Raw genomic sequence first — 27,008 nt, forward strand, 5'->3', positions numbered from 1 at the left:
TGGTTTTTTTTAAAGGTCCTTTCGTCCAAGGCATCTTTTCAGCATTGTTCACTGTCAGGTTCTGGAGATCATGCAGCCATCAGGAAAGCATCACTTTAAGAGGCATTTGTAGCAGTTTTCTAACAGTGCATAGGGGGACCACACAGCTAGTTAGCTCAGGAAAGGATGCCAGCTTGCTAACACACCCTGGGTGCATGCAGGGAAGCCAAGTATAATTTCTAAGGTTGGAAGCCCAGTTCTTAAGAAAACAACTAGAAAAAAAAAAACAACAAAAAACTCACCCTTAAAACACTCCTATATATTATATGATCATGTTAAAGATAAATGTATCTTGGCTTCTAAAGACTCGGTGCACTGAAGTAGCTTTTTAATCATGATGATCATTTTAAGCTACGCTGAAAATACATAATTTTCTGGTTTCGTGAAAAGGAGACCTGCTGGGGACTGAGTTGGACAGGTCCCTGTGCATATCTTGTGAGGCTTGTGTACCAGTTCTGAGCCGATTTGAGAAATGGAAATGCTAAATTGCTCCCTTACAATGAAATAATTGTCTTCTGTTTTCACAGGAGAACTGTTCATAACCCTTAGAGTTTGAGGCTTTGAAAAAAAGAAGCCAAGCGCAAAATTAATGCGACCGAGAGGACTCTCTGGGGCCAAAAAGCCAGGAATGGAGAGGTCAGTTAATCCTTGAGGGCAGAGTTAGGGTGCCTTGTTTTGTGTGGAACACGGTACCTGATATAGACCAGACTAAAAGCTCTGTAAAGTCCATCAAATAAATGATTTAAATTTCTCAGAAACTGGGAGATAAGGAGTGCTCGATTGACTTTTTGGAGTTGCATATTTACATCTATGAAATCATGTCCTTACTAAGAGCCATTTATTCTGTCTCAAAGAGGAAAGCAAAGGTTCTAGGCTCCACAAATGCAGATTCTATGTCTTAAAACATCCAAAGACTGCTTCATGTTTTACCCTCTGACTCTGGAGGTCTGGGGATGAAATGTCCACCTATGTTTGCTCTTGTTTGTGTTTGTGCTTATGTCTGTGGCCTTAACTGAAAGGGACACCAGGGCCAAGTGTACACACGCAGTTACACCTGGCCCTGACTAACTTCTATTAATAAAAGGTTACCTAATAGCTATATGCCCGGTATGATGCTGGGACATGGGGAGGGTGAGGAGCTCAAAATGAACAGGATATACTCCTTCTCTCTGAGTAACTCACATTCTTTGGTATGGCTGACTCATAAAGATATGTGGTAAGGGATAAAATGAAGTCACTATCTACCTTTTATATAGATATATCTTCCCTTTTTCTCCCAGCATCTCCTTATTATTTATTCCTGACTCAAAAGACTGGCTTCTCAGAGAAGGGCAGATATGTGTTTCTGTACAATTGTGTGCACAGGTCAGAAGTTAGTAAGTCTTAATTTGAATGCATTGCAGCTCCTAGTATAGATCAGGGAAGAACATTTTGCTGCAGGGGAACCGCCCTGCAAGTAGTTTTCATAAAATGGTTTTGCCATAAGGAAAAACTGGCTTTTCCTAAAATTGATACGGATGTACAAGATGGTAAAATTCAAAACCCTAAGGAAACGTTTTGACCTTGGATTTGAGGAATAGGCTTGCCATCGATTCTAAGAGTGAGAAGAAAATAGCAAAGCACAAGATCTGGAACACCAGGACTTTAAGCTTCCCGAAGTGCCATCAAACACCTGGCCAGATTCTGCATAGCCATAGTTCCTTTCCTAATTCCTGCTGAAATGCTCACTTACCTGGGACTGTGATATCTTTCTGCCTTTTTTGGTTCCAGTTTTGACACTGTTACTTCTCTTTTCTTTTTCCAAAATATAAAGTGATGAATTCAGAGCACTCCTAGCCAAACGCAGCCTCCATCTCTCACAATTGGTCCATCAACTAAACTATATAACATCTGGAGATCTGGAGTGGCCTGTGCTGCTTGCGGTCTTTTTTTTTTTTTTTTTTTTTTGAATGAGGAAAGATAATGGAACAGTTGTGAACTGGAAAAAGGACTTGGATGTGTGTCTGGGGATAGATAGGGTGATGATAACGATGTTAAATCTGAGGATATACAGATATAGATACTCCATGAGGAAGGAATACAGTCTCTCGTTCTTCACAGTATGCCAAGAACTTAGCACTGTGCCTGGCATATAGGAAGAGCTCAAACACTTTCTGTTCAATGGATGCACGTTGCCCTCATTTTTCTTTTTCTTACCTTCAGAACAGCATACCTGGGAATTTCAAGTGCAGTATTCCCACCTCAATCTTATATCCCACAGTGAAAAAGTAGGCAAAATGTCTCATGGCCCCTTGTTGATATCTCCTTAGATTTTAGGCAAGACAACTAATAATTTTCACAGAATACAGGCTCAGTTCATATGTACAGAATGAACGATGCTGCTGAGTTGCTGCCCACACAACTGGAAAGGCATGAGACTCCTGTTACCTGCACTGGGTACCCAGGCTCTAGAATTGTACGTGCTTCTTTCATTTTCATCTAGCTATCCGCCCACACAGACATACGCTCTTATATTTAAATATGTTTTTGTTAAGTAAACGTTTTGTGCCAAACCCTGCTAGATATCAGGGATACAGAGGTGAACAAGAACCGACATGGATCCTTTACTCTTAGAGCTAAGTAAAAAAGTTGGCAGCCACATCGTGTTGGGTTTGGGACAGACATGGGGCAGGTGAACAGAAGCTAGACATGGGTGGCCACCACTTCAGCTGACTTTGACAAGCAATCGTCTCCTCCAAAATACTCCAAATTATGGCCATCTGAAAGAGTAGCCATCTACCCTTCCCCGAGTCAGTGTATAGCGAGGAAGGAATGCAGAGCCTGTCCAGACACCTGTGCTTACCTTTTGACACAAGATTCAATCATGTCACTTGCCATCAGCTTTAGCCGTTGTTCCAGGTGTTTTCCAAACTCTTCTTCGGGCCAGTGCAAGTCTCGAATGAAGGTCTGAAGGGCGTCGAGTTTCCAGAACAGATCCTCTGAAGTTCCTGATCCATTACTGGCAGGATAAAAATTAGGAAACGAGAGTCACCCACTGGCCTCAGGTTCTGAAAAGCTGACACAAAGACAACTGGAGACTAGAAGGCTTAAGGCAAACAGTGGCTTCAACATACAAAACGACGCGTGTTGGCGGTGGAGGTGGGGGCAGTCTCCACCGGCAGATATTGAGTTTTACCATACATGACTTAGTCGGCTTCGCTCAGCCAATTATTCCAGACCAGTGAGAAGTCTGAGGAAGGTATTGCCCCACAACGGCCAGGAGAAGGATGTATGGTAAAAATCAGCCTTCTTTTAATAACCACATTAACACATGTGATGATTCAAATGAAGGCCACGAACCAGAGGGAGAAGTAAGTCTCAACAAATAATAACTACATGGCAACATGCAGTTATTAAAATTCAGGGTTTCATGCATTTCCCCAGCTCCCCTCCAGAGCAGAGGCCTCTTGGAGATTGCACAAAACTTAGTTTTAAAAGGACAGTGCTAACAAAGTGGTGAGCGAGGACCTGCTTTCTCTCTTGAAGAGCTGGTAAGAAATTGGGGTGACTCAAATCGAGACGAGTACACCTGGATACCTTGAATCCAAGACTCTTGTTCAGTTTGGTTCTTATTCCAATTTTCACAGACCAGCCCATTGCATGGGCAGCCCCAGGACGAGGAGAGTTGGGGGTTAGGTGAGTGAATAAGGGATATTTGCAAAGCTTTAGGCCTCAAAACCTGAGCTTTTTTTTTTTTTCCTTTACCATCGCACCATCTTACCCAGTCCTCTGTATAGATGGGGAAATTGGTCTTGATTCCTTTCTGTATAATGACGTCTATGGAACTTTTACCTGGGGAAAGCCTGCGTATGGGAAATGCTCCATCTCTCACCCGCTTGCCCTTCTCTGGCTGGCTTTCTCTTTTGTAACAATACCATTTGGAGCTCTGAGGGGTGGCCACTTCCCACCCCCTTCCTCGCATACCACTAATGCTAACACGGTAATTTATAAAATGTCCAACACACCATGCATTACCACTTGTTCTGACATCGTCTATAGAAACAGATGAGAGTGGGTGTTTCTATTGTGACAGATGCCAGCTGCATTGAATTAATGCTTCAGAGAGAAATATAGCTAGTGCATAAATGCATACACAGCTACTGCGGGGTGGGGAAGGGGCATACTCCCAACATGCCGAGAGGGAGCCTACGGCCTGGACCAACAGAGTAATGTTTTCAAGGACAGACCAGTCTGAGGTCAGTACGTAGATGTATCTGACACGAAGGAGCAGGTAACATGAAAACACGTCCTTAAAATGAAAGGTGGCAAAGAGGAAACTGGAATTATGAAAAGATATAGAATCAGGCATTTCCTGGTAGGTGATTGAGAATCTACGCCTTCTTTTCAGATACTGCCATAAGCATTGTTCAAAAGTGGGGGAATGCCTTGTTTCTCCGTGAAAGTTCAGCCTTTCCCCCACCCCATCCTATTCTTGGGAGAAAGAAACCCCAACTTTGTCTAGTCCAAACCCCGTTTTGGAACTGCATGGTTGTATGTTTTAAATCATTAAGTACATATGAATGCAATAATTGGTATTTATTACAACAACATTTTGACACCCATCTGGTTTCAGAGTTTCAAAAAATTCTTCTAGGGTTTTTTTTTCTTTTTCTTTGAAGAGCTTATTATTAAGTTTTGACATGAGGAAAAGAATATTTTCTTTTTATTTTTAAGATAAACTGTTAATGTTAAGGCAATAGCACCAAGATTATTTTGATTGCTGAGCAGTTACCAAAATGTGTTCCCACTCATGCCTTAATTAATTGAACAGAGACCATTATCTGCTTTATTACAATGTCTTGATTCATATCTTTTCAAAAACAATGTCACGGAGCATGCACAGAAGAAGGTAAGAGAAGCTTTCAGATATTTATTTTTAAATTATTAACAGTTAATACCTAATCTAACTTTTAATGTAGTCATCTTAGCATGAATATGATTTATGTTTTTTTAGAAACTTTTTTTTCAGATAGAAATTTTTGGAGGTTTTAATTTTCCTTTAAAAGAGATTCAGACACACTGACCATACGATTTCATTGTGAACTTGTGAACGAACATATGTTTTTAAAAATATTAGGCAGCTTGGGAGAAGCCAACTAGAGCAGTCAGTTTAATGTTCTGTTTTCTACCTGGATTACTGCAAAAATAAAAATGTTGAGGGCCATCTTGACGAATGTGATTTCGAGGTTTCAAAACCTCACTGCCAGTTTCAGATCATTTTTTATTCCTTTGATAATAACACTTCCCTTTGAAAACGTGCCAATTTATTCTTTCAAGAAAAAGCTTATCTGGCCTATAATTAGCTGTGGTCTAAGAAAAGGATCAAAGGAGGGTACAGAATCGCTAAACCTTATTTCACTTATTAAATCATGCACGTGGTTCTAATTTTATTTCCCTGAGGTAGAATTTAGGGGTGCTGGATCTTCTTCTTGCTGAAGAAAAAAAAGAAGATTCATTTTCTAAGCCAGAAGAAATGGCTCCTCAACCTCCACTCCCCAAGCTGCTGGCTGGCATTAAAGGGGTGGCTTGGCCTCTGAGAAAAACAAACCCCACGTATTCCTGGCATTTGTGTGGATGAATGTAAAAAATGACCCTACACTCAGACCACAGGTGATACAGCTACCAAAAAGTTGACTTATTTGTTGTTTAAATCTTGCATTCTCAGATTTAGAGTTCTTGCTGCCTAGATCTCAGTGCTCTGTGCTCTATTATGACTAAGGCTTGATCCATTCAGAAATTTTCATTTAGCCCTGAACATACTGTTGCTATATCCTGCCATTTGCTGACACCAGAAATATACTTTATGGTTTAAAGAGTCTCTAGAAGTTTTTTTTAATTAAAAATAAAACAAAACAAACAAAATAAAAATATTTAAAAAAAAAAAAAAACAACCTCTGGGTGTGCTTCCCTCTTAGATTTGGATCAGGCTGGAGATGACTGGCCAGCCCATCAAAGAGGTTTCCTGGACTATTTTTGGATGTCTAACTCCTAAAGGCATGCAACCTGCATTTAAAAAAAAAAAAACAAAAAACAAACAAACAAAAAAACAAAACATGGACAGAATCCTTTTGCAAAAGAATTCAGGAAGTGAAACATAATCCCCAAGCGTTCAGTGGGCGTAAGACAAATTGTTAGTGCTGTATATATAGCAAACGTCTTACAAACATGCTGCATGCCAGAAATAAACAATATTGTCTCTGTATGATCAGCAAAATATGTCTAATTATCCCTCTCCATCTCTGTTATATAGGATGTATAGAAATAAACAATGCATATCCATGCCAAGATCACTTAAATTTAAATTAGATCTAATGTGAACTGAATACACACTCAGCATCATATATAGCAGCCATCCATGACGGTGCCGAAAAAGTAGGCATTTGTGGGATGCCTAGAGGAATGTTAACTGGTAGATTTGGTACTTTGGGAAGGTTCACATTGGGTAGGTTCACATTGGGTAGGTTACTGGTTAAACTCCTGTGGAAGAAACAGACAGAAAGAAAAAAATACCATCACAGTGACAATGCAGATGTGGCAGAAGCATATGACAGTTGTAAATAAATTGGCTAAGTCCACAGCAAGACACCAGCGAAAACTTAAAGCAACATACTTCAGAAAGCAGCTTACAAATGGGGAGTGTGGTGTGGCTCGGTATTTAGAGAGAAATGACAAAAGTAAATGAGAAAAAATTAACCACAGAGTGACAACAGCATGGGCACTCATGGACACCTATGCACAATGATCACATTGTTTAAATGCCTTTGTGAAGTTTCCAAATCCATTGCCATGAGAGTCTAGAACTTATACTAATAACTTGACGTTCTTGGCGTTGCACTGGCTAGGGCTGCTGTGAAGTGGCTGGGATTGAAAGAAACGGTGGAGCGCTTTAATTTCCTTTTATTTATAAATTATTTTCGACAGAGGCACATTTCTTAAGTCAGACATTAGATATCCGATGTAACAGGAAATTTGCCCGCTTAAATGCATACTTAATGGGGCTGTACAGAAAAGGAATTTTTTCCAACTGCTACTTTTGAAGACAGGTGTATGTGCCATGGGTGTCAGAGTTGATGGTGAAGATGAAGGAACTGTATCAAGAAAATGACTAGTTTTGAATAATTTTATAGAACACTTAAAGAAAACAGAAACTTTCCTTCCCAAACTAAGTCCAATTAAAAATTAAAATGGAGAAATGTTTACACAGGAAAAAAAAAACAACAACCCAAATTCAGCTCTTATAGTAAATTCTTTGAGTACAAGTAGATTTAAAATGTGGCCTCACGTTATAGTAATTACCCTTGAAAGCGAGATAGAGACGGAAGAAAGGATGACAGGGGCTTCCGGGTGCTGGGGATGTGCTGTTTCCTAATCTGTATGATTGTTACATGAGTGTTCAGTTTGTGAAAATTAAAGCTGTGTATTTTTCTATAAAAAGTTAAAATTTAAGTTAAAAATTAGTAAATAGTTTTAAAATGTGACCTCATAGAATCTTCTTGTTTTTGAACAAAGATTAGTCAACTGATGTGATGAAAGAGATGGATAACTTTATGATTAAAGAAAGAAAATAAAACAAACAATAATCCCAACTCAAATCAACTGTATGTCTTCAGAGGAACTGTGTCATATACTGCTTCGCAAGCTGGCACCACATGTCTCTGTAGTGGCATTTTAAGGGTGTTCCATCCAGCCAAAGTCACTGGCACGGTAGAGCCCAGCCTAACTCCGCATCTGAGAGGAGCCTTCCTGTTTAAGTGGAGTTGACAGCACTTTGGCAAAGGAGTTGAGGCTTTCTTTTTGGATCTTGCAGGAGAAGAGAAAGTTTTGCCAAAGCAGCTCTGCCCCGGGCAAGCTGTGTTTGACTAACAGAACTCTTGCAAGGGCTGGAGCCGCCTCTGGGCTTGCTCAGGGGGGCAAACCTCCCGAGAAGTCGGAAATTCTGGATTGTGTAGATAAGCTGGACACTTGTCTCCCTCTAAAAAAACTTGCCTTTTCATAATGACAATATAGCCCTAGCTTGTGATGGAAAAACCTCTAATGCAAAATTGCCAACCTGGCATTCTCTTCCTTAAGGGAAACAGGTGTCTCAAAGGTTTGTCCTTACCCTTCACATCGTGGGAAAGCCAATTGTACTTCTCTACTTGGGACTAAAGGTTGCTCTTGTGGGAAGAGTCGAGAGAAGAAGCTAAACATGACTATTAAGTAGAAGGGAAAATGAAACTTTTCCTTCCACGTTTCTCTTGTTTCACTGCAGAATTGCCTTTGATTTCAGCCCCTGGTGGTTCTCAGTCTTAAACACTGCCATGTAACAAAACCGTTGGCGATTTCCACTGAGACATGTGTAAGCCTATATAAGCAAATGTGATCATTAAATGATGCACACACTGAATAATGATCAAGGAATTAGGAGATCTTTAGAGATGGCAGCCTGGAAAGTTAAAATGTCAATTCTGAGCAAATTAAAAGTAGCTAGGAATGAATAACATACAAATGTATGCAAAAGCAACTTAATTTAAACATATTAGTGGATGGTGAGTACACAAATTAGAAAAGAACTCCTTTTTGCACACAAAAATAAAAAAAATACTTATATTAATCAAAACATCTTGTATTTGTAAAATGTGACATTTTGGCTGGACTACTACGTTGGACTCATATAGAAACATGTCTTTCATGTGACATAACACTCTACTTTTAAGAGGCTGAAACATGCTTGATATTTCTGCTTTTAGCAAAATAATATAGTGTATTGCTATACTTGTATACTTGTATTGTTACTACTTTTTCATCTGGATATTAATAACTTATATTAATAATCAAGAAGGCAATTCCAAGCATTATATTTTACAAATATATTTGTGAAGAGGTGAAATTTTCTAGTAGCACTCAGGTCAGACCAGGCTCCTGGATATAACGAATTATCATTTTAGAGGGCTCTTTAGCAAAGAGCTAAACAACCAGTCCATCATGCTTCTCTGTGAGAATCAGAATTGGATATCTCTGAATACTATAAGAAGTGTGAACTGCAACCCTAACAACTGATATATGTTAAAAATTAGACTCATTCATTTTGGGGACATTGTTGAAAAAGGATAGCTCTCATTCATGTCAAAGGGCCCATCCCTGGAACACTGGATTAAAAAATTCTCATCTCCTCTTTCTCTCTCGCCTGGATGAACGTTACAAGTGTGTATGTGAGGTAGAGTTATTCCTTGCCTCTAGAATTAATTATAATCAAGATTGTGTCTCCAAGCAGAGAGGATATGGTCTTCTCAAAGACCTCTGCTTTAGATTTATGGATGGAGTTAGATGTAAGATACAGAATGCCTTCTACTTTATGAGTCATTTTTTTTGCATGAATATATGCAGTACATCTTGTCTTCTCTTGGTTCTATAGACACTAAAGTCTCTCTCTTTGCTTATTCTTAGGTCTGATCCTATTTTGGGGCACGGGCACTTTTTGATATCTTCTTAGAGTTTAGAGTGGTGTTTATCAACCTTTTATTCATTATCACCACCAGACTGCCCCCCCCAACTGCTTTCCCCATGAAAATCTAATACCACCAATATATTATATATCTGTTTATATATTGTATATAGACCTGTGCTTTATACACATGCACAAATGCGTGTGCATGTGCCCACGTGCGTGCACGTGCGTGCACACACACACACACACACACACAACAAAAGTAAGGTATATTTTTGCTCTCCTCCCTCCAAGAACCAATTTTCACCAGCTTTGGGAACTGTAAAGTCCCTGTTTAGAATGCATAACCTAGAGAATAAAGTTTCAAACTTGATGGGATTTTAGAAAATCCCAATCATCTCTCCAACCTTATGGCTTGCCTCCTTCATAATCCATGCTGGCCTAAACCAAATATCCAGTTTCTACAGCATACCCTACTTTCCCCTATGTTTCTACTCTTGCTCATGCTCTTTTCCTAGCACTCCTGCTCCATTCGACAACAGTCTCTAGACTGTTTACTTCATGACTTCTCAACAGAAATCCATTCCTTTTTACTCTGTGCTTTCATAGCTCTTCCTTATGTTATCTGGACATTTGCACATTGCTAAATTTTTAAAGTCATCTTTCTTATATCTATGTTGTTCAGACCTAACTAAATTGAAATCCCTGATCAGGGGAATGTATTGTTTTCTTTTTCCTCTCCCTATAGTTTTTAAATTATATTCTTACAATTTTCAGCTTGTATGAGTTTCTTAATAAAGGTCGGTTAATCAATAAATATTTATTGAGTACCTGTTACATCCCAGGCCCTTTCCGAGGTGCTCGGGTGGCAGTGGTGATCAAATACATATATGAAGAGAATGTGAAAAGTCACATTTTCTAGAATGTTAGTCCTGGAAACGTCTTAGGTATTCAAAGTCCTTGTTTTACAAAGGAGGATACCGAGGCTCAGAAAGGTCCTCTGACTTGCCTAAGGTCACCCAGCAAGTTACTGGCAGAGTAAGGAGTTCTCATTCCAAGTCCAGTACTTATCTATTTCATACCAAGCCACCTATATATTGCTAAGATGTTTTTGGTCTGACAGTTCATTTCCGTTAAGATATTAACATCTTTGACAATCTAGACAATGACATTATTTAGAAAATAATTTTAATGTGTATATCTCTGGCAGAGAGAGAGAAAACATTTTGAGAAATAAGAAATTCAGATTTTTCAGTGTATATATGAAGAAGCAGTGTTTAGTTCTACCATTCAGAGCCATCTTAACCTGAAATGGACAGCCATGAAATGTGGATCCCCTGTGCCTGCAGGTGTTTAAGTAGAGATGGAGAGATGATCTGTCAAGGGAAAGGTGGGGAGGGTACTAGATTTGACAAACTTTGAATGACACACTTTCTAAGTTTTCTTCCATGATGACTTGACTAACAAGAAGCCAACTCTAAAGAGCTGGTAGAAAGCTGCCCATCTGCTACTTTGGACCAAAAGCTGATACTCAGGGCTGCCAGGAGGGTTGTGAGCAACCGGCTCCACTGTGGTGGTGGCCCCGTGGCACTTCCCGATGGATGCCAATGAAAGGGCATTGGGCTCCAGGTTGGGCCTGTCCTTGAGAGGCTGGCTTTCCTCAGTCTGGTTAGAAGCTATGCGATAACATTTTCACTGTTGCATAGAGAGTCTCATCATGACTATATCTGGCTTAATGGAAAGAGAGACACATCCACCCTTTTCTCTCCTTGCAGAGATGGAAGGCCATTTTTCTAGAGAAAGGCGGCAATGGGACTTAGCCATTTTACCCTTTCTGCCAAATAACTTGTATCATACTCAAATGGTGATTATATCTATATTTTCTTTTACATGGCCATATTTTGACATAAGAAAATCTAAAGAATAAATAATATTTAAAATCCATTTTTAGCAAACTCAATATATTCTTAATATTTTCTTGTCAGAGTGCCATTTTTCTTTAACACTTTAAATACCAGTTTTTCTTGAAGTAGGCTTTACAGAGCATTTCTCAGTCAAATATCAATAATCAGGTGCTTATAATTATGACTTTTGAAAAGTGGAAGAACAGAACTATTTGAGTATAACATTTGTCTGAGAGAAAGACTGTGATTTGTGTGCATGCGTGTGTATTTTGGGGGATCATATGGAAAAGTTAGAGAAGATTGAGCAAATTAAATCTATTTCTATGTTAGTTTTTTGTTTTTAAGTAGGCTTGAAAAACTTTCCTAAAAGATCATTCTTTACTTGAAAAACTCCCAAAAGAAAATTAAATCTCCGCTTCTTTATCAACTCTCTATCTAGTGGTCAGATAAATGTTAGTTCATACTTTGTTTCTCTTCACATGATAAGAAGTATAGAGAGACTCATTCCTTTTAGCACATAAGCATGTCCCCATGCTCATTTTACCCTTTATTTTACGTCAGCCATTCTGCAAACTGTCCCATGGTATCCACATTCTGTATACAAATATGCTAATAAAATGTGTATGGTTTCAAAGAATTTTAATTTAGCTTGTGTTTTAGTTGGCACTTTCAAATATCTCTACACACTCTGAAAGGCACATACCAGTTAGCGTGACTTGAACAAACCGCAATCATATTAAAAGCTACTTAAAAAACACATCTACATAAAAGATTCTCAGGTTATTATTTACAGCTATTAATCCTTCACTAATTTTCAGATCTTTAAATTACAGATCCCTGAGTTTAAATTTATTTTTTTAATCATTAAAAATATCCCCAACAAAATATTCCCAGAGTAAGACTTTCAATTGTGAAAATGATTTTGATTCTATCTTTACTTCTGATAGTATTAAGAATAATTAATGCTTCAAAAGGAATAGCAGTCATTTGCTTAGTTTCTGAAGAATTCACTAGATTATAAAATGGCTTTAGTGACATTATCACAGAACTTCATGACAATTCTCAGACACTGAGTAGGGGCATTTTTAAAAATCAGTTTTGCAGATGAGAGAAAAATTTAATTACTTTTATTAGCCTCCTGGCTAGTAAAGGGAGGATGAGGCCCTAATTCTAGGGCCCTGTAAGAGCCAGTGGAGGATACCAAGCCTTTGCTCCCACGTGTGTTGGTAGTAGTAGCCTCCACATTTAAAACCAAGTAAGGAAATGCTATTAGAGATCATAGCTATTTTCGAAATGTGAATATTACTCATTTTAACATTTTCTTTTTTCACAACTGTTCTCCACAGCACGACTGTCTTGATTACAGTGAGCATTAGAAAAAAAAAAAAAAGAGTCCATTGTTAATGTCTTATCATCAAGGGACCTAGTTTTATTCTCATGAGTTAAAAGTCAGCAGGGCCATATTAAGAGACTGTTATAGACCTGAGAATAACAAGCTAAAAATTTAGATTTCTTGGTACTTGCAAATGAAGAGCTACTACCTATTAACCTGCTCTCAGTAGGGTAAGTCAAGACACTTCTCTCACGGCTCAGATGTGGCAGGAGGGCTGAGAAAGCTATTTTGCATTAATTTCTTTATCAGTCAGAGTCTTACACAGTATAAAGTTAAAGGGAGGGTCTCAATTCAGAAAATCGCTTAAAGATGAAACATAAGTCAAGGCTTCCAAACTGAGGAAAAGTCTCTTGTGTTATTTGTTCTGGAGTGCCTGAAAGCCTGCTTGTACATACCCCATTTTGCTCCATACTGGCTGCTACACTCCAAAGATATGAAGAACTAGAAAGAAGAAAATGACTTTCTTACAGGAAAAAGAGAGAGAGAGGAAGAGGGGAGAGAGAGAGAGAGAGAGAGAGAGAGAGAGAGAGAGAGAGAGAGAGAGAGAGAGAGAAAGAGAGAGAGAGAGAGAAAATTCAACAGGGCAAAGCTAATGGCAGGCTTTATTGAAGGTTTTGAACCCATACCAGAAAATTATCTCTATCCAAAAGCCCTTTGCCTCGCTACGAAGGGGAGTCTGAGACTGCTCCTCTGGCACGTCGAGTCACAGCCCTCCTTCCTGCTGGGGAATGGAGGTGGGAATGTATTGGCCAGACATTTTCAAATAGGATCTAAGATTCACCAAGCAGTTTTGGAAAGTGCCAAATTTAGAACCCACAGAATTTCCTGTAATTTGTCCTTTAGATCAATATCCCATTAAAAAAAATGAGCACCATGGTCAAATACATTTAGGAAACTCTAGGTTAGCAGAATTAAACAAGGTTCTGTATTACTATGTTCTCAGTGTTTTGAAATATACTGGTGTGCTTCGTGGCTCTCCAGGAGTGTGGAGTCAATGAAGGTGGGGTACAGTTCCCTAACCATATTTGTCCACAGAATCCTTCTCTTGAGGTATGTCCCAAAGGCCTAGACCAGAGAATGGCAAACTATGGTCCACAGGCCAGTTTCCTGTTTTTGCAAATAAAATTATATGGGAACATAGCCACATTCATTTCTTTACCTATTGTCTATAGCTGCTTTTGCACTACGACAGCAGAGTTGACCATTTGTGACAAAGATCATGTAGATTGAAAAGCCTTTATGGCTTTTTGTAGAAAAAGTTTTCCAAGCTCTTTCCTAGACACCTATGGAACACGCTTTAGGAAATCCTTAAGGGTAACACTGTCAGAGTAAGATACATAGTACAAATATCACAGGTTTCTATCCCCTATTCCTTATTTACCTTGTGCAATAAAACAAAGATTTTATTTCATAAAACATTTCTCGACCTCTTCTCCCCTCCCCGCTTTAGACAAGGAGGTAATAAGAATCAAAGCTGGAAACGTGTACAGTGTTTGCTTTCTGTCCATGCTAAAAATGAAAACCGTAAGACACCACTAATCCAACTCTGTATGACTTTCCAGCCATTTGCACCCAAACTCCGATGGTATCAAAAGAGGTTTCCTTACTTGACTGGTTCCCATGACTCCCGCTCAAAGCCCCTGTGAATGGATTGTGCAATTGAGGACTCCATCAAATCCACATATCTAACCACAAGTGGGGCAAACAGGTCTTGCAGGTGTTTGTGAAATTTTCCATTGCACAAATTATCTAGAATAGACAAGCAAAATTTTGGTAAGAACCCACAGTTGTTTTATTAGCATACAACATACACACAGAGAAGACTGTCTTCTACATTAAATATACTGCTTCTAAGAGAGCCTCCCCCACACCCCCTCCCAAAAAAAGAGAGAAGGAAATAAAGTATATGAACAGCATCATCTACTTTATGGCTATGTATTGTCGTAAGATACTCTGAGATACTTGGGGTGTTACTTAGCTGGAAATTGTTTCTCATCTAGAAAGCATCTTTTGATAAAAATTGCAAAATATGAAGAGGTTAAGTTAATTAGCTTGTTAAAGGACAAATAAAACACATGGCGCCACTTCTGAAACTGTCCTTATGTTCTTCCGCCTAGTTAAGAGAGGGTGTCTCTGTCACAGGACACTTGCTAGAAAAAAGAGAATGTTCGTTAGCTGTAAGTTTGTTTCTTTTTAAATTAATAATAAACCTATGGAGAACTATGTGCATCCTGTAGTCTGCCTGGGATAAAAATGTTTTAGCAATCTGTTTATCTACACACCGCTCGGGAAAGTCAAATAGTCAAAGATGATACATACAATCGGTACGCAGAAAATCATTCAGCAGCTGAAACAATGGAAAACTGTCCCATGTATCTGGGGGCTGCACCTCTAACGCTGCATCCATGTCCACAGCAAAGAGTGACAGAAACGTCTCAGCATGCTCCACCATCAAGTCTGACCACCACGCAAAGGCCTTTGAAGTTTGGCAGAAAAACAACAGACAAAGAGGCAATGAGCTTCTCTCTCTGACATAACATGGAAAGTCAAGCCCTCACTGTTCGAGATTAATTGTGCATCCAGCAGAGTTTGGTAATTTTATTGTAAAGAGAACAGCATTTTTGATACAATGGGCTTCTAAGTGTCCCAAAGCAATGCTTTTCATGATTCCAGGCCTGCCTTAGAAAATCTTTATTCTGACCCACTGGTCGGAGGATGCAGCTGTAGAAGTGACAGTCGTGGAACTTCTGTTCAATTTACAATAACTCAGTATGTTTCGAGTCATGCTCTTTATCACTGTTGTTGGCTAGTTCTTGCTCTAAGGTATTAGAATTTGGGAGTTTCTTCACTGTGTTTATGGGTTTTCTGCTGGTCTAACTTGAAATTTTGCAATGATTGTTCGCTAATATCTATACAGTTGGGGCTTAGCCTTCGATAGTCTTATACAAGCTCAGTGACTCCTGTTTCTCTACACATTGGAAATGTTACTCCTATTTCATACTAAGGCAAAGGAAAACATTGTTGCAATTGTCACAAAATTTTTGAGTCAAAATCTCTTTAAGCAGGGAGCCTCTGGTTTCATATCCTGTCTGTAGGAAAGATCAGGCGTAGCTAGAAAACATTCGGTAAGATGAGGACTTACTTTTCTGGGGGTCGGACACATATGTACATTGAAAACCAAAAAATATCAGTGAAGTAACTCATTTTCATGCACGTGGGTCCTTGGAAATCATTGTGCAGGGTCTCAGGAGTGACATTCACATCGGACTGGGCCAGATGTGAATGCAATTCAAAGGCATGCATGCATGTTGACTAATCATTTCTGGCAGGGAGCATGCAGAATGAGTGGCGGTGTCAACAGGCCCTTTTTTGCTGATTTCAAAGACAGCAATAAAACAAAAACAAGTCGCCAGCCCCTTCTTGTCCCCCACCTCCCCATTCGACGCCGTAAAGTATTTACTTTGGAAACACTTTCCGGAGCAGTCACCGAAAAAAGATGGAAGGCGTTTGGAAACATGAAAGATGATTATGGAAAAAATTCCATAACGAAAGTGTTTGTTCAATGGCCAAGCTCTTCTGTGATCTATTGTTATTTGGGGGATATTCTAACAGCCACTAGGAGGCAGAACAGCGGTCCACCTCTCTTCTTTCATGAGATTTCATTTTACTTACTTCTCCTTTATCAACATGTGGCTGGTTTGCAAATTAAATGGAAAAAATCAAGTCATGGACTATTCTTCAAGGCCAGCTTGGCTGGAAATAGACACCTGCTGTTTCCATTTTAATTTACAGTAAAACCTCACTGATTCAGAGTAATGGGAGTAGAGAGATGCTAGTTTGTTAGTGTAAAAGCCTAAATTCTTGGGCTCCCTAAAAAGAGATATTGCTGCTTTCAAAAGCAGTCTGTACTTGGGTATCAAAGTAAAAGGTACTCACTGGTTATCATATGAATGTATCATAAATGTAAAAGATTTTTAAAAATATTTTTAATATTCATCGATAAATTGACACATAAATTGAAGTCAAAGACACAGAAAGTTTGCTTTCACAGGTCCTGGGATGAAACTTATCAGAAGAGCCTTTAGAATTTCCAGAGAAAGTTGAGACCATGTTCAACATTTTACTTAAGAAAAATTAAGAGCCATGTCAACAACTGACTTGTCACAAATTTCAAGTGTCGGGGTCTGAATCGATGAGGTTTTGTTGTAGTTTTAACACCTGGGGATGAGAGCCCTGGGGCTTGGGGCTGGCTCCACTCACCACCTGGCTGAATCCTGGGAAGGAAAGTATCCTCCAGCCCACCCCCTGAGCTCTCCCAGCCTCCTGCCTTCTAAATATTGGAATTTGCTGGAGCCCCATTCTCACCCCCAGCCCTGTATGGAGGGCTGGCTCTCATCAGTCCTGATGTACAATATTTTTTAAATTCACTAAGGCACACCAAATGCTGGTACTTATTCTTTAGTTACTTGATAAAATTGACATCTTCAGAGTGAGTCTCAGAAAAGAGAAGACTGAGTTGCCTTGCAAGACATGATTTAGCTCTAGAATGACTGGAAGAAAGCAAAACACCAGCTCGAAATGCCTGAAATGAAAACTTTCTTAGTCCAACCTCATACCTGGTTCTTATCAGATTTATTTAAAAGTTGCAAACCAGAGACCATAAGAAGCACCAACTTCTACTATATGTAGAGAGAACTTAGTACCTCATTGGAATTTAATAAATTATTGAGCAATCCCTATAGTTGTGGTGTTAATAATCATATAGATAGGTAGCCCTACAAAGAACAATGACTATTTTGATATGAATGATTACTATTGAAGTCTGGCAGAGGAACTTATGATTCTAGTGAACGAAGAGAATTTAAAGATGGCATTGTAGGAGAAATGAAGACCAGATCTATTTCTGTATATTCAAGTTAATTCTTTCAGAGCCATATAATCAAATTGACTCCTTGAGAAGGAGAAAAAGATTCTGGCAAGGGCAGTAACAACCAAAAAGTTGTATCGTAATTTCAATCAAATAAACAGAGTCTGTGTGACTGGATTGGGCAAGGCAGGGCTTGGGAAAAAATAAAAAATAAAAACAACAACAAAAAAACCCAACAAAACTATATTTGTTTTATGCTTTCTCAGACAGGTGAATGCTATTTTTGTACGTGAGCTAACTCAATGTTTGTGGGTATCTAAAGTCTTCAGACGTCTTTTTTGAAGACAATAAAATGTTTCTAAATACTTACCCAGTGTTTTCATTATATAAAGGCAAAGATGTATGCTTTCAGGGTATAGTCAACCACATTGAACACACTGTATTTTTTGTACACAAATTACATGTATATATGTACCCCTCCATATACCACAATACATATATACATATACATACATATACATAGAGAGAGAGAGAGAGATTGGGAAGGTGAAGCAACAATACATAAAGGCATAATTTATGTTTGTGTATGTGTGTGAATAACTTAGGCTCTGAGAGCAGAATTAAGCCGCAATTAAGAAATAAATGTGACAACTGCCACCATACACTGCATGTGGGTATATATGGTGTATTTGAAGCCGATGAGAATTTTTTCTCTTAGGACTTTTAATTACTTTACATTGGAATTACGAATGGCTTTAGGGATTATTATTATTATATTTTTGGTGGAAGAGTCAAGTCTACCTGTCACTTTTATTTGTGTGGTGCCACCAGATAGGATGGTACACAGCCAAGATCCATGCTTAGGATTTAGTGACGTTCTAGAGTTTATTGAGCACCCAGAGAATATGGCAGTGAGTACGAGTCAGTAGAAAAATATTTTCATACTTCATCCATTTGGCAGCAAACTCTCATCCTTAGTGTGCCAGGGCAAATTCTGACTCTTTGGCTGAAGCAAGTGGCTGGCTCTTGACCTGGCTGTATATTGGAATCAGCTGGGCAGTTTTCAAAATTACCAATACTTGGCCCCTCCACATGAGATTCTGATTAATTGAGCTTTAGTAAGACTTGGGCGTCAGCTTCCCAGGTGATTGCAGTCTGTAAGTGAACACTGAGAACAGGTGGTGGCGCCCTTCTAGACAACACCTTGAAACGAACCCACTCACCGTTCAACATAGTCTCTCTATATCATTCATTCGGTACTTTCCACATAGGTTTTATGCTTTGTATGATCGCATATTTAAATATTTTGTTTCCTTAGCAATTTGTTCCTAATAATACAACAGGTAAGCTTTGTTGAGTGCTTACTATGTACCAGGCATGATACCAGATGCTTTACTTAATGCGGCTTTTCATCCTAACAATGACCACCTGAGGTAAATTCTATTATTATTTCCATTTCACAGAATACGAGAAGTTAAGTAACTAGGTAGAGACCACAAAGCAAGGAAGAGGCAAAGCTGGAATTCGAAGTCAAGCTTACCTAGCACAGATCCTAAGCTCCTGGCCACTCTGCCTTCTGTTACTTAAAGGCCGAGATTGCCTTATGCCGCCCTGTCCTTCAGAAAAGCACAGAGGTAGTTGCTTTGGTGCTCAGCAGACAGGAAGCTTTTGATTGATCAAGAAATCAAATTTTGTGATTGAGTCAAATGACTAATTTAGGGACTAATTTTGAACATTTATCTAACAGCAAATTGGGTCTCCGAATTCCAAAGTATGCTAAAGTTTTCATTCCTAACTTCTAAAGTTAGTCAATGAAAACAGAACTGAGTTTATTTCTACTCTATATATTTACCCTGAATGGCTTTGGATATGTAAAATTAAAATATTTTTATGATGATGGTCACTAGGGCAGTTTAAGATAATTAACACTTAGTGAAAAAGTGCTTTTTGGAAAGTGAAAAAATGTCTTCTTTGGAATATCAACTTTCCTTTGGTGCCTTTTTTGGGTAAGCTGGGAAAATATCCATTCTTTCTTAGCCTATAGCAACCTCAGAAAATAACTTGATTGTAAATCAAGCATATCTGTCATTTTTCTTCTACCATTTACTTAGCATAGCGTGACTAAGGAAAACCATTTTCTTCATATCTGTGTCTTCAAAAATGTGTCGATTTGGTTCGTCATCGTGGGAACAGCCTCAACATTTAAAAAGGGCAGGCCAGAACCCTTCCATGCCTCTGGAGATGATTTTTGTGGACACCCAAAAAGAACATACTTACCATCGCTTGAACCCCAAATGCCCCCAATCTGAAAAGAACACCATACAGGACAGAGTAGAAAAAAATTCTCGCCCACCTTAATTGTACATGTCTGGAGGTTAAGTCGTAGGTTTCTATATTTGGAGGGTGTCGATTTGGCCCTTTTTCTTACTCCCAGCTGTGCACTGCTGGGTACAGTAGGAGTTAGTTACACCTGTCTCAATGGTCTTCGCCCCATTCTTAAGAGCGTTTTCAGGGAAATAATGATTCTGTGGCACTCTCTCTATATATAAATACTGTATATATGATTCACAAAGAGACAGTCATAGGTGAAGGAAGATTAGTATCACTCTGCTAGCTACTGGTTACTACTTTTGGTACTCAGCTGCTGTAATAAAGGTAAGTACACATGGACATAGGAAACTATGGCAGGCTAAGGACAGAATCAAGGCAGGTAGGAGGCGTGTGTCGGGATGTAACTGCAGTCGTCGTTAGATATCAATCGCTTCATGCACGCACAAGAGAATCACCCCACATTTACCCTGCCGTGGAGGGTCACCCATTTCACAAGCAGTCCACCGGAAGTTGCCGTTACATTCCTTGGGTCAGTGTTAGAAAGCAGGAGCACCCGGGAAAAATCCCATTAGAAGACATGGTACCGGAAGGGCATGCACAGACTATGACAGCAGGTGGCTGGCTCATTCGGTTTAGTCACATACCTCTTTCCCCTGCCACGATCAGCCAAGATTGAGTGGAACAGTAGAAAAACAGGGAGGAAATTTAAATATGCAATCAGGCGTTATTCGGGATTATTGGATTTATGGTGTATTATATATTAGTTAACTGTACTGTCAATTTTCATTTAGTCATGGGAATGATCATTTAGGTGCTTGAGAAATTACTATGAAATGCTTTTTCTTCCCCCTTTTGCTGTGGAGTTGAATGGAGAGGAAGAGTGAGAATTACTGTGATTTCAAAATGTTATTTTAAGAGATATGATTTTAAATCTCAATTCTGAAGCAAGCAGTGATATAACAGGTTGACCATAACGGAATCTTGGAATCTTTTCTTGGAAGGGTTGGGTTGTTTAAGTCTTTAAGGTTTGGGATTTAGTTAGCCTTGAAATCTCTTGGTTTACAATTATTATCAAAATGATAATTTTGATAGTGATCTGTAAAAAAAGTAAGCTGTATTCATTTAGATGTATGTTGGAGAATCGACAAATTAAACAACACAGAATAATTCATTTCTGTCACTGCATTTAGCAACCCAGATCATCAAAGGTTAACAAATGAAGACTCTAGTACAAGCAGAATTAGTTACAGAGATAAATCCAAAAACATGGCCTGTGAGCCACACACCAAAGAAAATAAATAAAAACAACAGTGGTGGCAACAAAAACAACCACAAGAGACCAAAAAGTATTTTGTGTGCTCTGGACAATAACCATATGCTGCTCGAATAATATTTTTAAATAATACTCACCTCTTTTGCTTGTTAGAAACATCTGAAAACTTAAGTTGAAACGTACAACACCCAGTTACTTTTTGGTTGTTTTAAACAACCTTCCAAAGGCTCCTCCTTGCCAAACTTCCACTTTTATTGTCTTTGCAAGGCCAGTCAAGAGAAAGATGTTTGTTAAAGCATCTTATTTGCAATGTTGCCAGTAGAATCAGGTCTGCAACCTCAGCTAAGGAACACCAAGAGACATTTCCCACCACGCCTGCTCACCTCTGCGTGGTGCTCCTCATTCTGTTGAAGAACTTCAATGACTAGTTCAGCAAGACGTATTGTGTCTTCAAGCTTTTTGGCAGGAGTGATTAACCGGCCTACATTTTCTGTAGTACAAGAATTTGTGTTAAAATTTGGAGAAAGCGTCAGGCTAGTTTTGTGGCCATTAGAACTAGTGGATAAGAAATTTCGAATAGTTACCAATTTTAAAAAAAGTTTCATGCAAATATTAAGAGCCACATAATTAGTAGTGAGCAAACCATAACGCCATTTCATTATCACCATCATCATTATAATACATATTAAGAAAAAGCAGTGCTCCAGCTTCAAATTTGCATATTAAGCCATATTGTCTATGACAGCCCATTTCAAATTTAGTGACATTTTGTACACACGTTCTTTAAAGACAGCATAAATATACTATCTTATGTCACTTTCTAGACTGTGTTGGTGCTACCTGAGGTGGGAAGATGTAACAGAAGCTGAATCTTGATTGCTGCAACATTTGTTTCCTGAATTTGTCCTTAAACATTTGATACTGTAGCATTGTTTTTCATTACAGGTCTGCAAGTTTAACAGGTACTGGAGTGTTCATTTTAAAAAAGAAGAGTTAAATGTCTGGCTGTTTTAAGTAGTCCAGGGTGGAGATTTAAAATTAACGAACATTCCTGGGCCATTAGGTAGAAAGCAGGATCAAATTATTAAAAGGGTATTGGGGGTAGATTATTGGATGAAGTGATGGTAGTTTGTGCTCCTGGCTGGTACAATTGGAATTTTACCAGTTGAGTGGCAAAAAGTACTCAGTTTTTTTCTTTGTTTTTATTGTGTTGAAAGGGTTGTGTTTTCATCTGACTCAAGAACAAACTGAACCTTGGTTTATGTTGCATCCTTTATAGAGCCGAATTCATAAATGTTTGGTAATGTCAATATGTTACAAAAGTTATAAACATTTTTTTTTCTGGGAGAAAAGAGTAAATTTAAAATATAAAGGTTTGCTTAGCTAATGAAATTGCCTGAATTCAACTGGGCTGAACTCACAGGGCATCCTGTTTTCATGGTTAGACCCCTTCAAACCTTGAAGTTTCAGAGTTATTTGAAGCCCCTGGGGTATAATGGCAGTAAAGATCATCCAGAATATTCCACAGGTGGGTATACATGTACAAATAAAGGACTGCCAAAACTTATTTTCATCTATTTATCTGAAGTAGATATCTTTTGGCTTCAGGATTTTTCTTGCTAGAGATTACTTAATGCTGCATAGGAATATTTGTTGTTGTTGTTGTTGTTGTTATTGTTTTTTGGAGGGTAAACGAAATCATAGGAGATTGTAAATTTATAAAGAAAAAGTGTCTCATGATTTTCTCTTTGTGGGTTTGTTAGATAGGCAATAAATAAGATGATTAGTAGTTTAGGATTTAATAATGAAAAATGAGTTCGGTGAAACACTATGCAAAGAGTGTCCCAGCCACTTGGGAACACTGGGAGCTAAGAGTGATGGATGGGACTGGGTGCGATTATTGGAGTGTTGGAAGTTTTAGTCCAACAAGGTCTGATGACTGGTGTGAAAATGGGCTTTCTAGATTCAGACCATTAAAAATCTTCATTGTCTCTGCCATGCTCAGTTGGAAATGTGGCTGGATATGGTTAGGACATGAAGGTGGGAGCTGTGGGCAACATAAATCTGCAGATCAGGTCATGAATACCCACACTCAGAGTATGGAGATGTGTGGAGTTTAGGGGCTGAAAGCTCATTTCCTGGTCCAGAATGATAAATATTTGGAGAAATAATGAGTGATTTCTTTGCTTTGGGGTCACCTGGCTTGTCTATAATTTCATAATGGACTATCATCATTTTATTAGTATTTCACCATTTCATCTTTTCAGGCATTTCTACAAACATACTGTGTATATATGTTTGGGTAATATGTGTAGAGCGAGGTACTTGCATTTTGATAGTAAATATGCATAGGCTACTGTATTTTATTAGTTGATAGTCACATTTACAAATCAATTTGCAAATTCCTCATCCTATGCTTATTACCCATTCGACACATACACCCACATACACACATCACACACTTACATACATTTTCTTGTAACCAGACAAGTCTGCACAGTAATACAAATCTGCAGGAAATCCCACTTGGGGCACATCTTTGAAATCTCTTGCTTTAAAAATAGAGAGCATTTTCCTTTTGGGTGGAATACTCACCAAATTTAGGGGAATTCTAGCTGTACATGACATATCATGTAGAAATAAAATAATTCCCACCAATATTTTTATGCACTTTTACTTAAAAACTGAATGATTTTTGTTTGGAGAAATCCAAGATGCTTAAGCTAGGACCACCTGATGATTTGTTTTAATATGCAGTGCTCTTAGCTTGACTATAATAATATATATTGATTAGATACACATAAAATGTATATGTGCACACAGCCATTCTGTGAGTGTGTGCACATGTACACAGACATGTGTATGCCTGATGTATATATACAGACAGTATGTTTAATAAAACCTTTTGCAATTTTGCTTTAACGTGCAACCATTAAAGTAAGCAGGTTAAGGATCCTTTAATCCAGAACATTTGATCTTCCAACTAACCAATGTAGCCAGACTTTCATTTACTATTAATTAGCAGCAATTCCATTATCTGGAGATCAAGACACTTCATTGAGACATAACACTATTTTCCTCTTCATTTGCATAGCTAATTTACCAGCTATATGGCAAAAATGGTACTCAAAGTGACTTCTTTAAGATGTTGTCTTTAAAGAAAATATTGTGCAAAACCCTTGGCACCTCCTCCCTCCCCCCGACAGAGGTCAAGGAGAAATTTATGCCTAAAAATTATTATTTGTTGTCCCTTCTCCTGTCTTGAAATGTATCATAATATTCCAATCACCCAATCTTGTACTAGCTGGAGCACTGACGAAGGGGAACTAAAAATGCAACATACTTAGTAAACATTTCATACAACAGAATTGAAGCTCATAACATATAAAAAATTATCATGCAAAATGTTATGCAACAACAATGTTATTTTGTGCTGACATTGAGATTTGAAAATGTTGCATATGTCAGACATAGCTAGACAAAAAAAAAAAAAAATATGGACATTTGGAAATAAATGCTCTCTTTGGAGTCTCTCGAAACCTACAGTGTCAAACTTGAGAGCCTGAGCCTCGGCTTAGTATTCCAAACCGAAACAAAATTTCAAGAAAAGCAAACTAAACTAGAAAGCTGCTGAGTAAAGGAATGATAGAGGTTTACAGTACTTGATTTTGGCCTAGGCATGCCTTTGAGCCTCTGATATAACATGCTGGTCTGCGTTTGGGTGGGTGGAGGAGGCCCAGGAGGTGGCGGGGGTGCTGCTCAGGTAGGTGAAGAGAGACGGTAAAAAAGTAAAGAGACAAAGTGACTTTCACAAAGTGTGACAAGTAAGATGACGAACTCTGAGAACAACCAAACAAGCAAAAATGATCAAACACAATGGGGATGCTTCCTGGGTGTTACTGTAACATAACAGAGGTGTGACGTTGTTTGATAAGGAACGGGATTCTTACCAGTGTCACCAGCACCACCCTACCAAGACACTCAGAGGCTGAATGCAAATACTGGATGTCTTCATCCAGATGGATACACATGAATGATGGTGGCAGCACCATTGACGGAAAGAAGACACACTTTTGTACAATAAAGAACACCTGTATGTTAATAGCCTTGTCCTTTCAGATGACCAGAAATAGGACTTGATGTGTTCATAGTTGGAAGATCTGGCTTCTAATCCTCAATATGCTACTTCACTTTCTATGTAACCTTGCACTTTCTACCTAAACCTCTCTGTGCTTCAGTTTCCTCATCTATACATTGAGAATATTAATATCTTTTTGGTGTACCTTGCAGGGTTGCCGATAAGAACAAGTAAAACGATGCATGGGACAGATCTCTATAAAGCCTAAGGTGCCTACAAATGTTTATTGTTCTTGCCAACATTGTGAAAGGCAGGAATTAATTGCTTTGCAAAAGCAGATGAAGGGCCGTTATTAGTTCAAATGAGCTAGGGAATATTCTTGCTCCCTTTGTGGAATTTCAACATGTCAAAATCTGTCATTTTGGGGGAAAATGTGTGGTATCTGATTGTTTCCAGCTCATTTAATTATTTTCAATTTGGAATTCTCGTGGCTTTTATATTGTGGGTTGAATCATATATAAAAACTTGCCAGCTTATCAAATATGTTACTTGCTATTCCAAATGTTAGAATACCGTAATCAGCACTTGACCCATCTGTCATGTGGTTTACAATATCAGCACAGCAAACATCCTATAACAATAGCCTCTCCTTCAATACAGGCACAGAGCACTATCAGCTTCTATAATTCTTTCTCTTTAATGAGTGTCTCATTAACCTTGGACCTGCTCTTTTCTAATTGTTCTCATTTATAAAGCAATCTGTATGGTGAGCGGGGACATACTCCATTGCCAAGTTTTCTTCTTGGTTTGCTTGAATTTTCAACTGGGAAAATGAGTTTTACTGCAGACTTATAGGAAATGGAATTGCAGTGACATTAATAAAAAAATATGAGAAATAAGAATAAATATTTCTTGCAAATAAATAGTTCTTGCAAAAAATATCTATTGAAAACAAATGTTAATGAGATCCTTTTCTTGTGGGACCACCTCAATGTTTTGAATGTAAGACTAAAAGAATTATTTACCAGTCTCCTCTTATTTAAATCTCTTGTTGTGAAAAATCATGTGAAAATAGAATTTGGAAAAATCCATTTTAAATGATAGCTATTTAAAGAAAGGCAACGACTGATCCTCTTTGTAAAAAAAAGTACTCCACATTATTTTGTTAAAATCTGGTTTTCTACCTACAGCTGTGCTGAAAGTTGGGTATATTTCTGGTAATACATTCTCCTGACTTTTCCGGTGAATACGTGTTCCCTGAGTGTGCAATTCTCATGGAAACTCCTTACTCTTTCTTACAGATAGAACTAAACCTGTGTAGAGAAAATACTTGAGCTGGTGGTTTATAAAACAATGACCTATCCCCAGGCTGATCCATAACTCACGAGGCAGCAGACACATATTTCAGCTCAATGGGTCTTGATAAAAATTCGTAAAGGGATTTCCTGCTGCCAACTGTCTGTCCAGAATTCTGACAGTAAGGTTTGCCACTATAGAAAAACAAGCTCCCTATTTTTTTTCCCCTCACAGAGCAAAACAAAAATATCATACCTTGGTTTCCAACTTTATTTACCCAATTACCATTGCTCATGTTTACACAATTAAATCTGCTTGGCTTCCAGAGAGAGAGTTAAATGTGACTGCAGAAAAACCAAAA

At 38.4% G+C, this 27,008-nt stretch overlaps 1 protein-coding gene across 9 annotated transcripts in view; it reads right to left on the bottom strand.

Moving 5' to 3' along the window:
* CADPS (calcium dependent secretion activator) overlaps positions 1-27,008 on the bottom strand; it is a 470,394-nt gene that overhangs the window by 75,437 nt on the left and 367,949 nt on the right. For 5 of the 9 annotated variants that reach the window (XM_011358442.1, XM_011358446.1, XM_023529673.1 and 2 more), the window contains 4 exons: positions 21,657-21,763; positions 15,122-15,278; positions 14,410-14,551; positions 2,882-3,037 (listed from right to left, as the gene is read on the bottom strand). In XM_011358442.1, coding sequence (XP_011356744.1) covers positions 2,882-3,037; positions 14,410-14,551; positions 15,122-15,278; positions 21,657-21,763 — 562 coding nt within the window. Of the gene's footprint in view, positions 1-2,881; positions 3,038-6,408; positions 6,556-14,409; positions 14,552-15,121; positions 15,279-16,474; positions 16,496-21,656; positions 21,764-27,008 lie in introns of all 9 variants that reach the window. The other 4 variants (XM_011358441.1, XM_011358440.1, XM_023529674.1 and 1 more) reach the window with 2 other exon arrangements.

Source organism: Pteropus vampyrus, unplaced genomic scaffold (genome assembly GCF_000151845.1).
Source record: "Pteropus vampyrus isolate Shadow unplaced genomic scaffold, Pvam_2.0 Scaffold41, whole genome shotgun sequence".
NCBI lineage: Eukaryota > Metazoa > Chordata > Mammalia > Chiroptera > Pteropodidae > Pteropus > Pteropus vampyrus.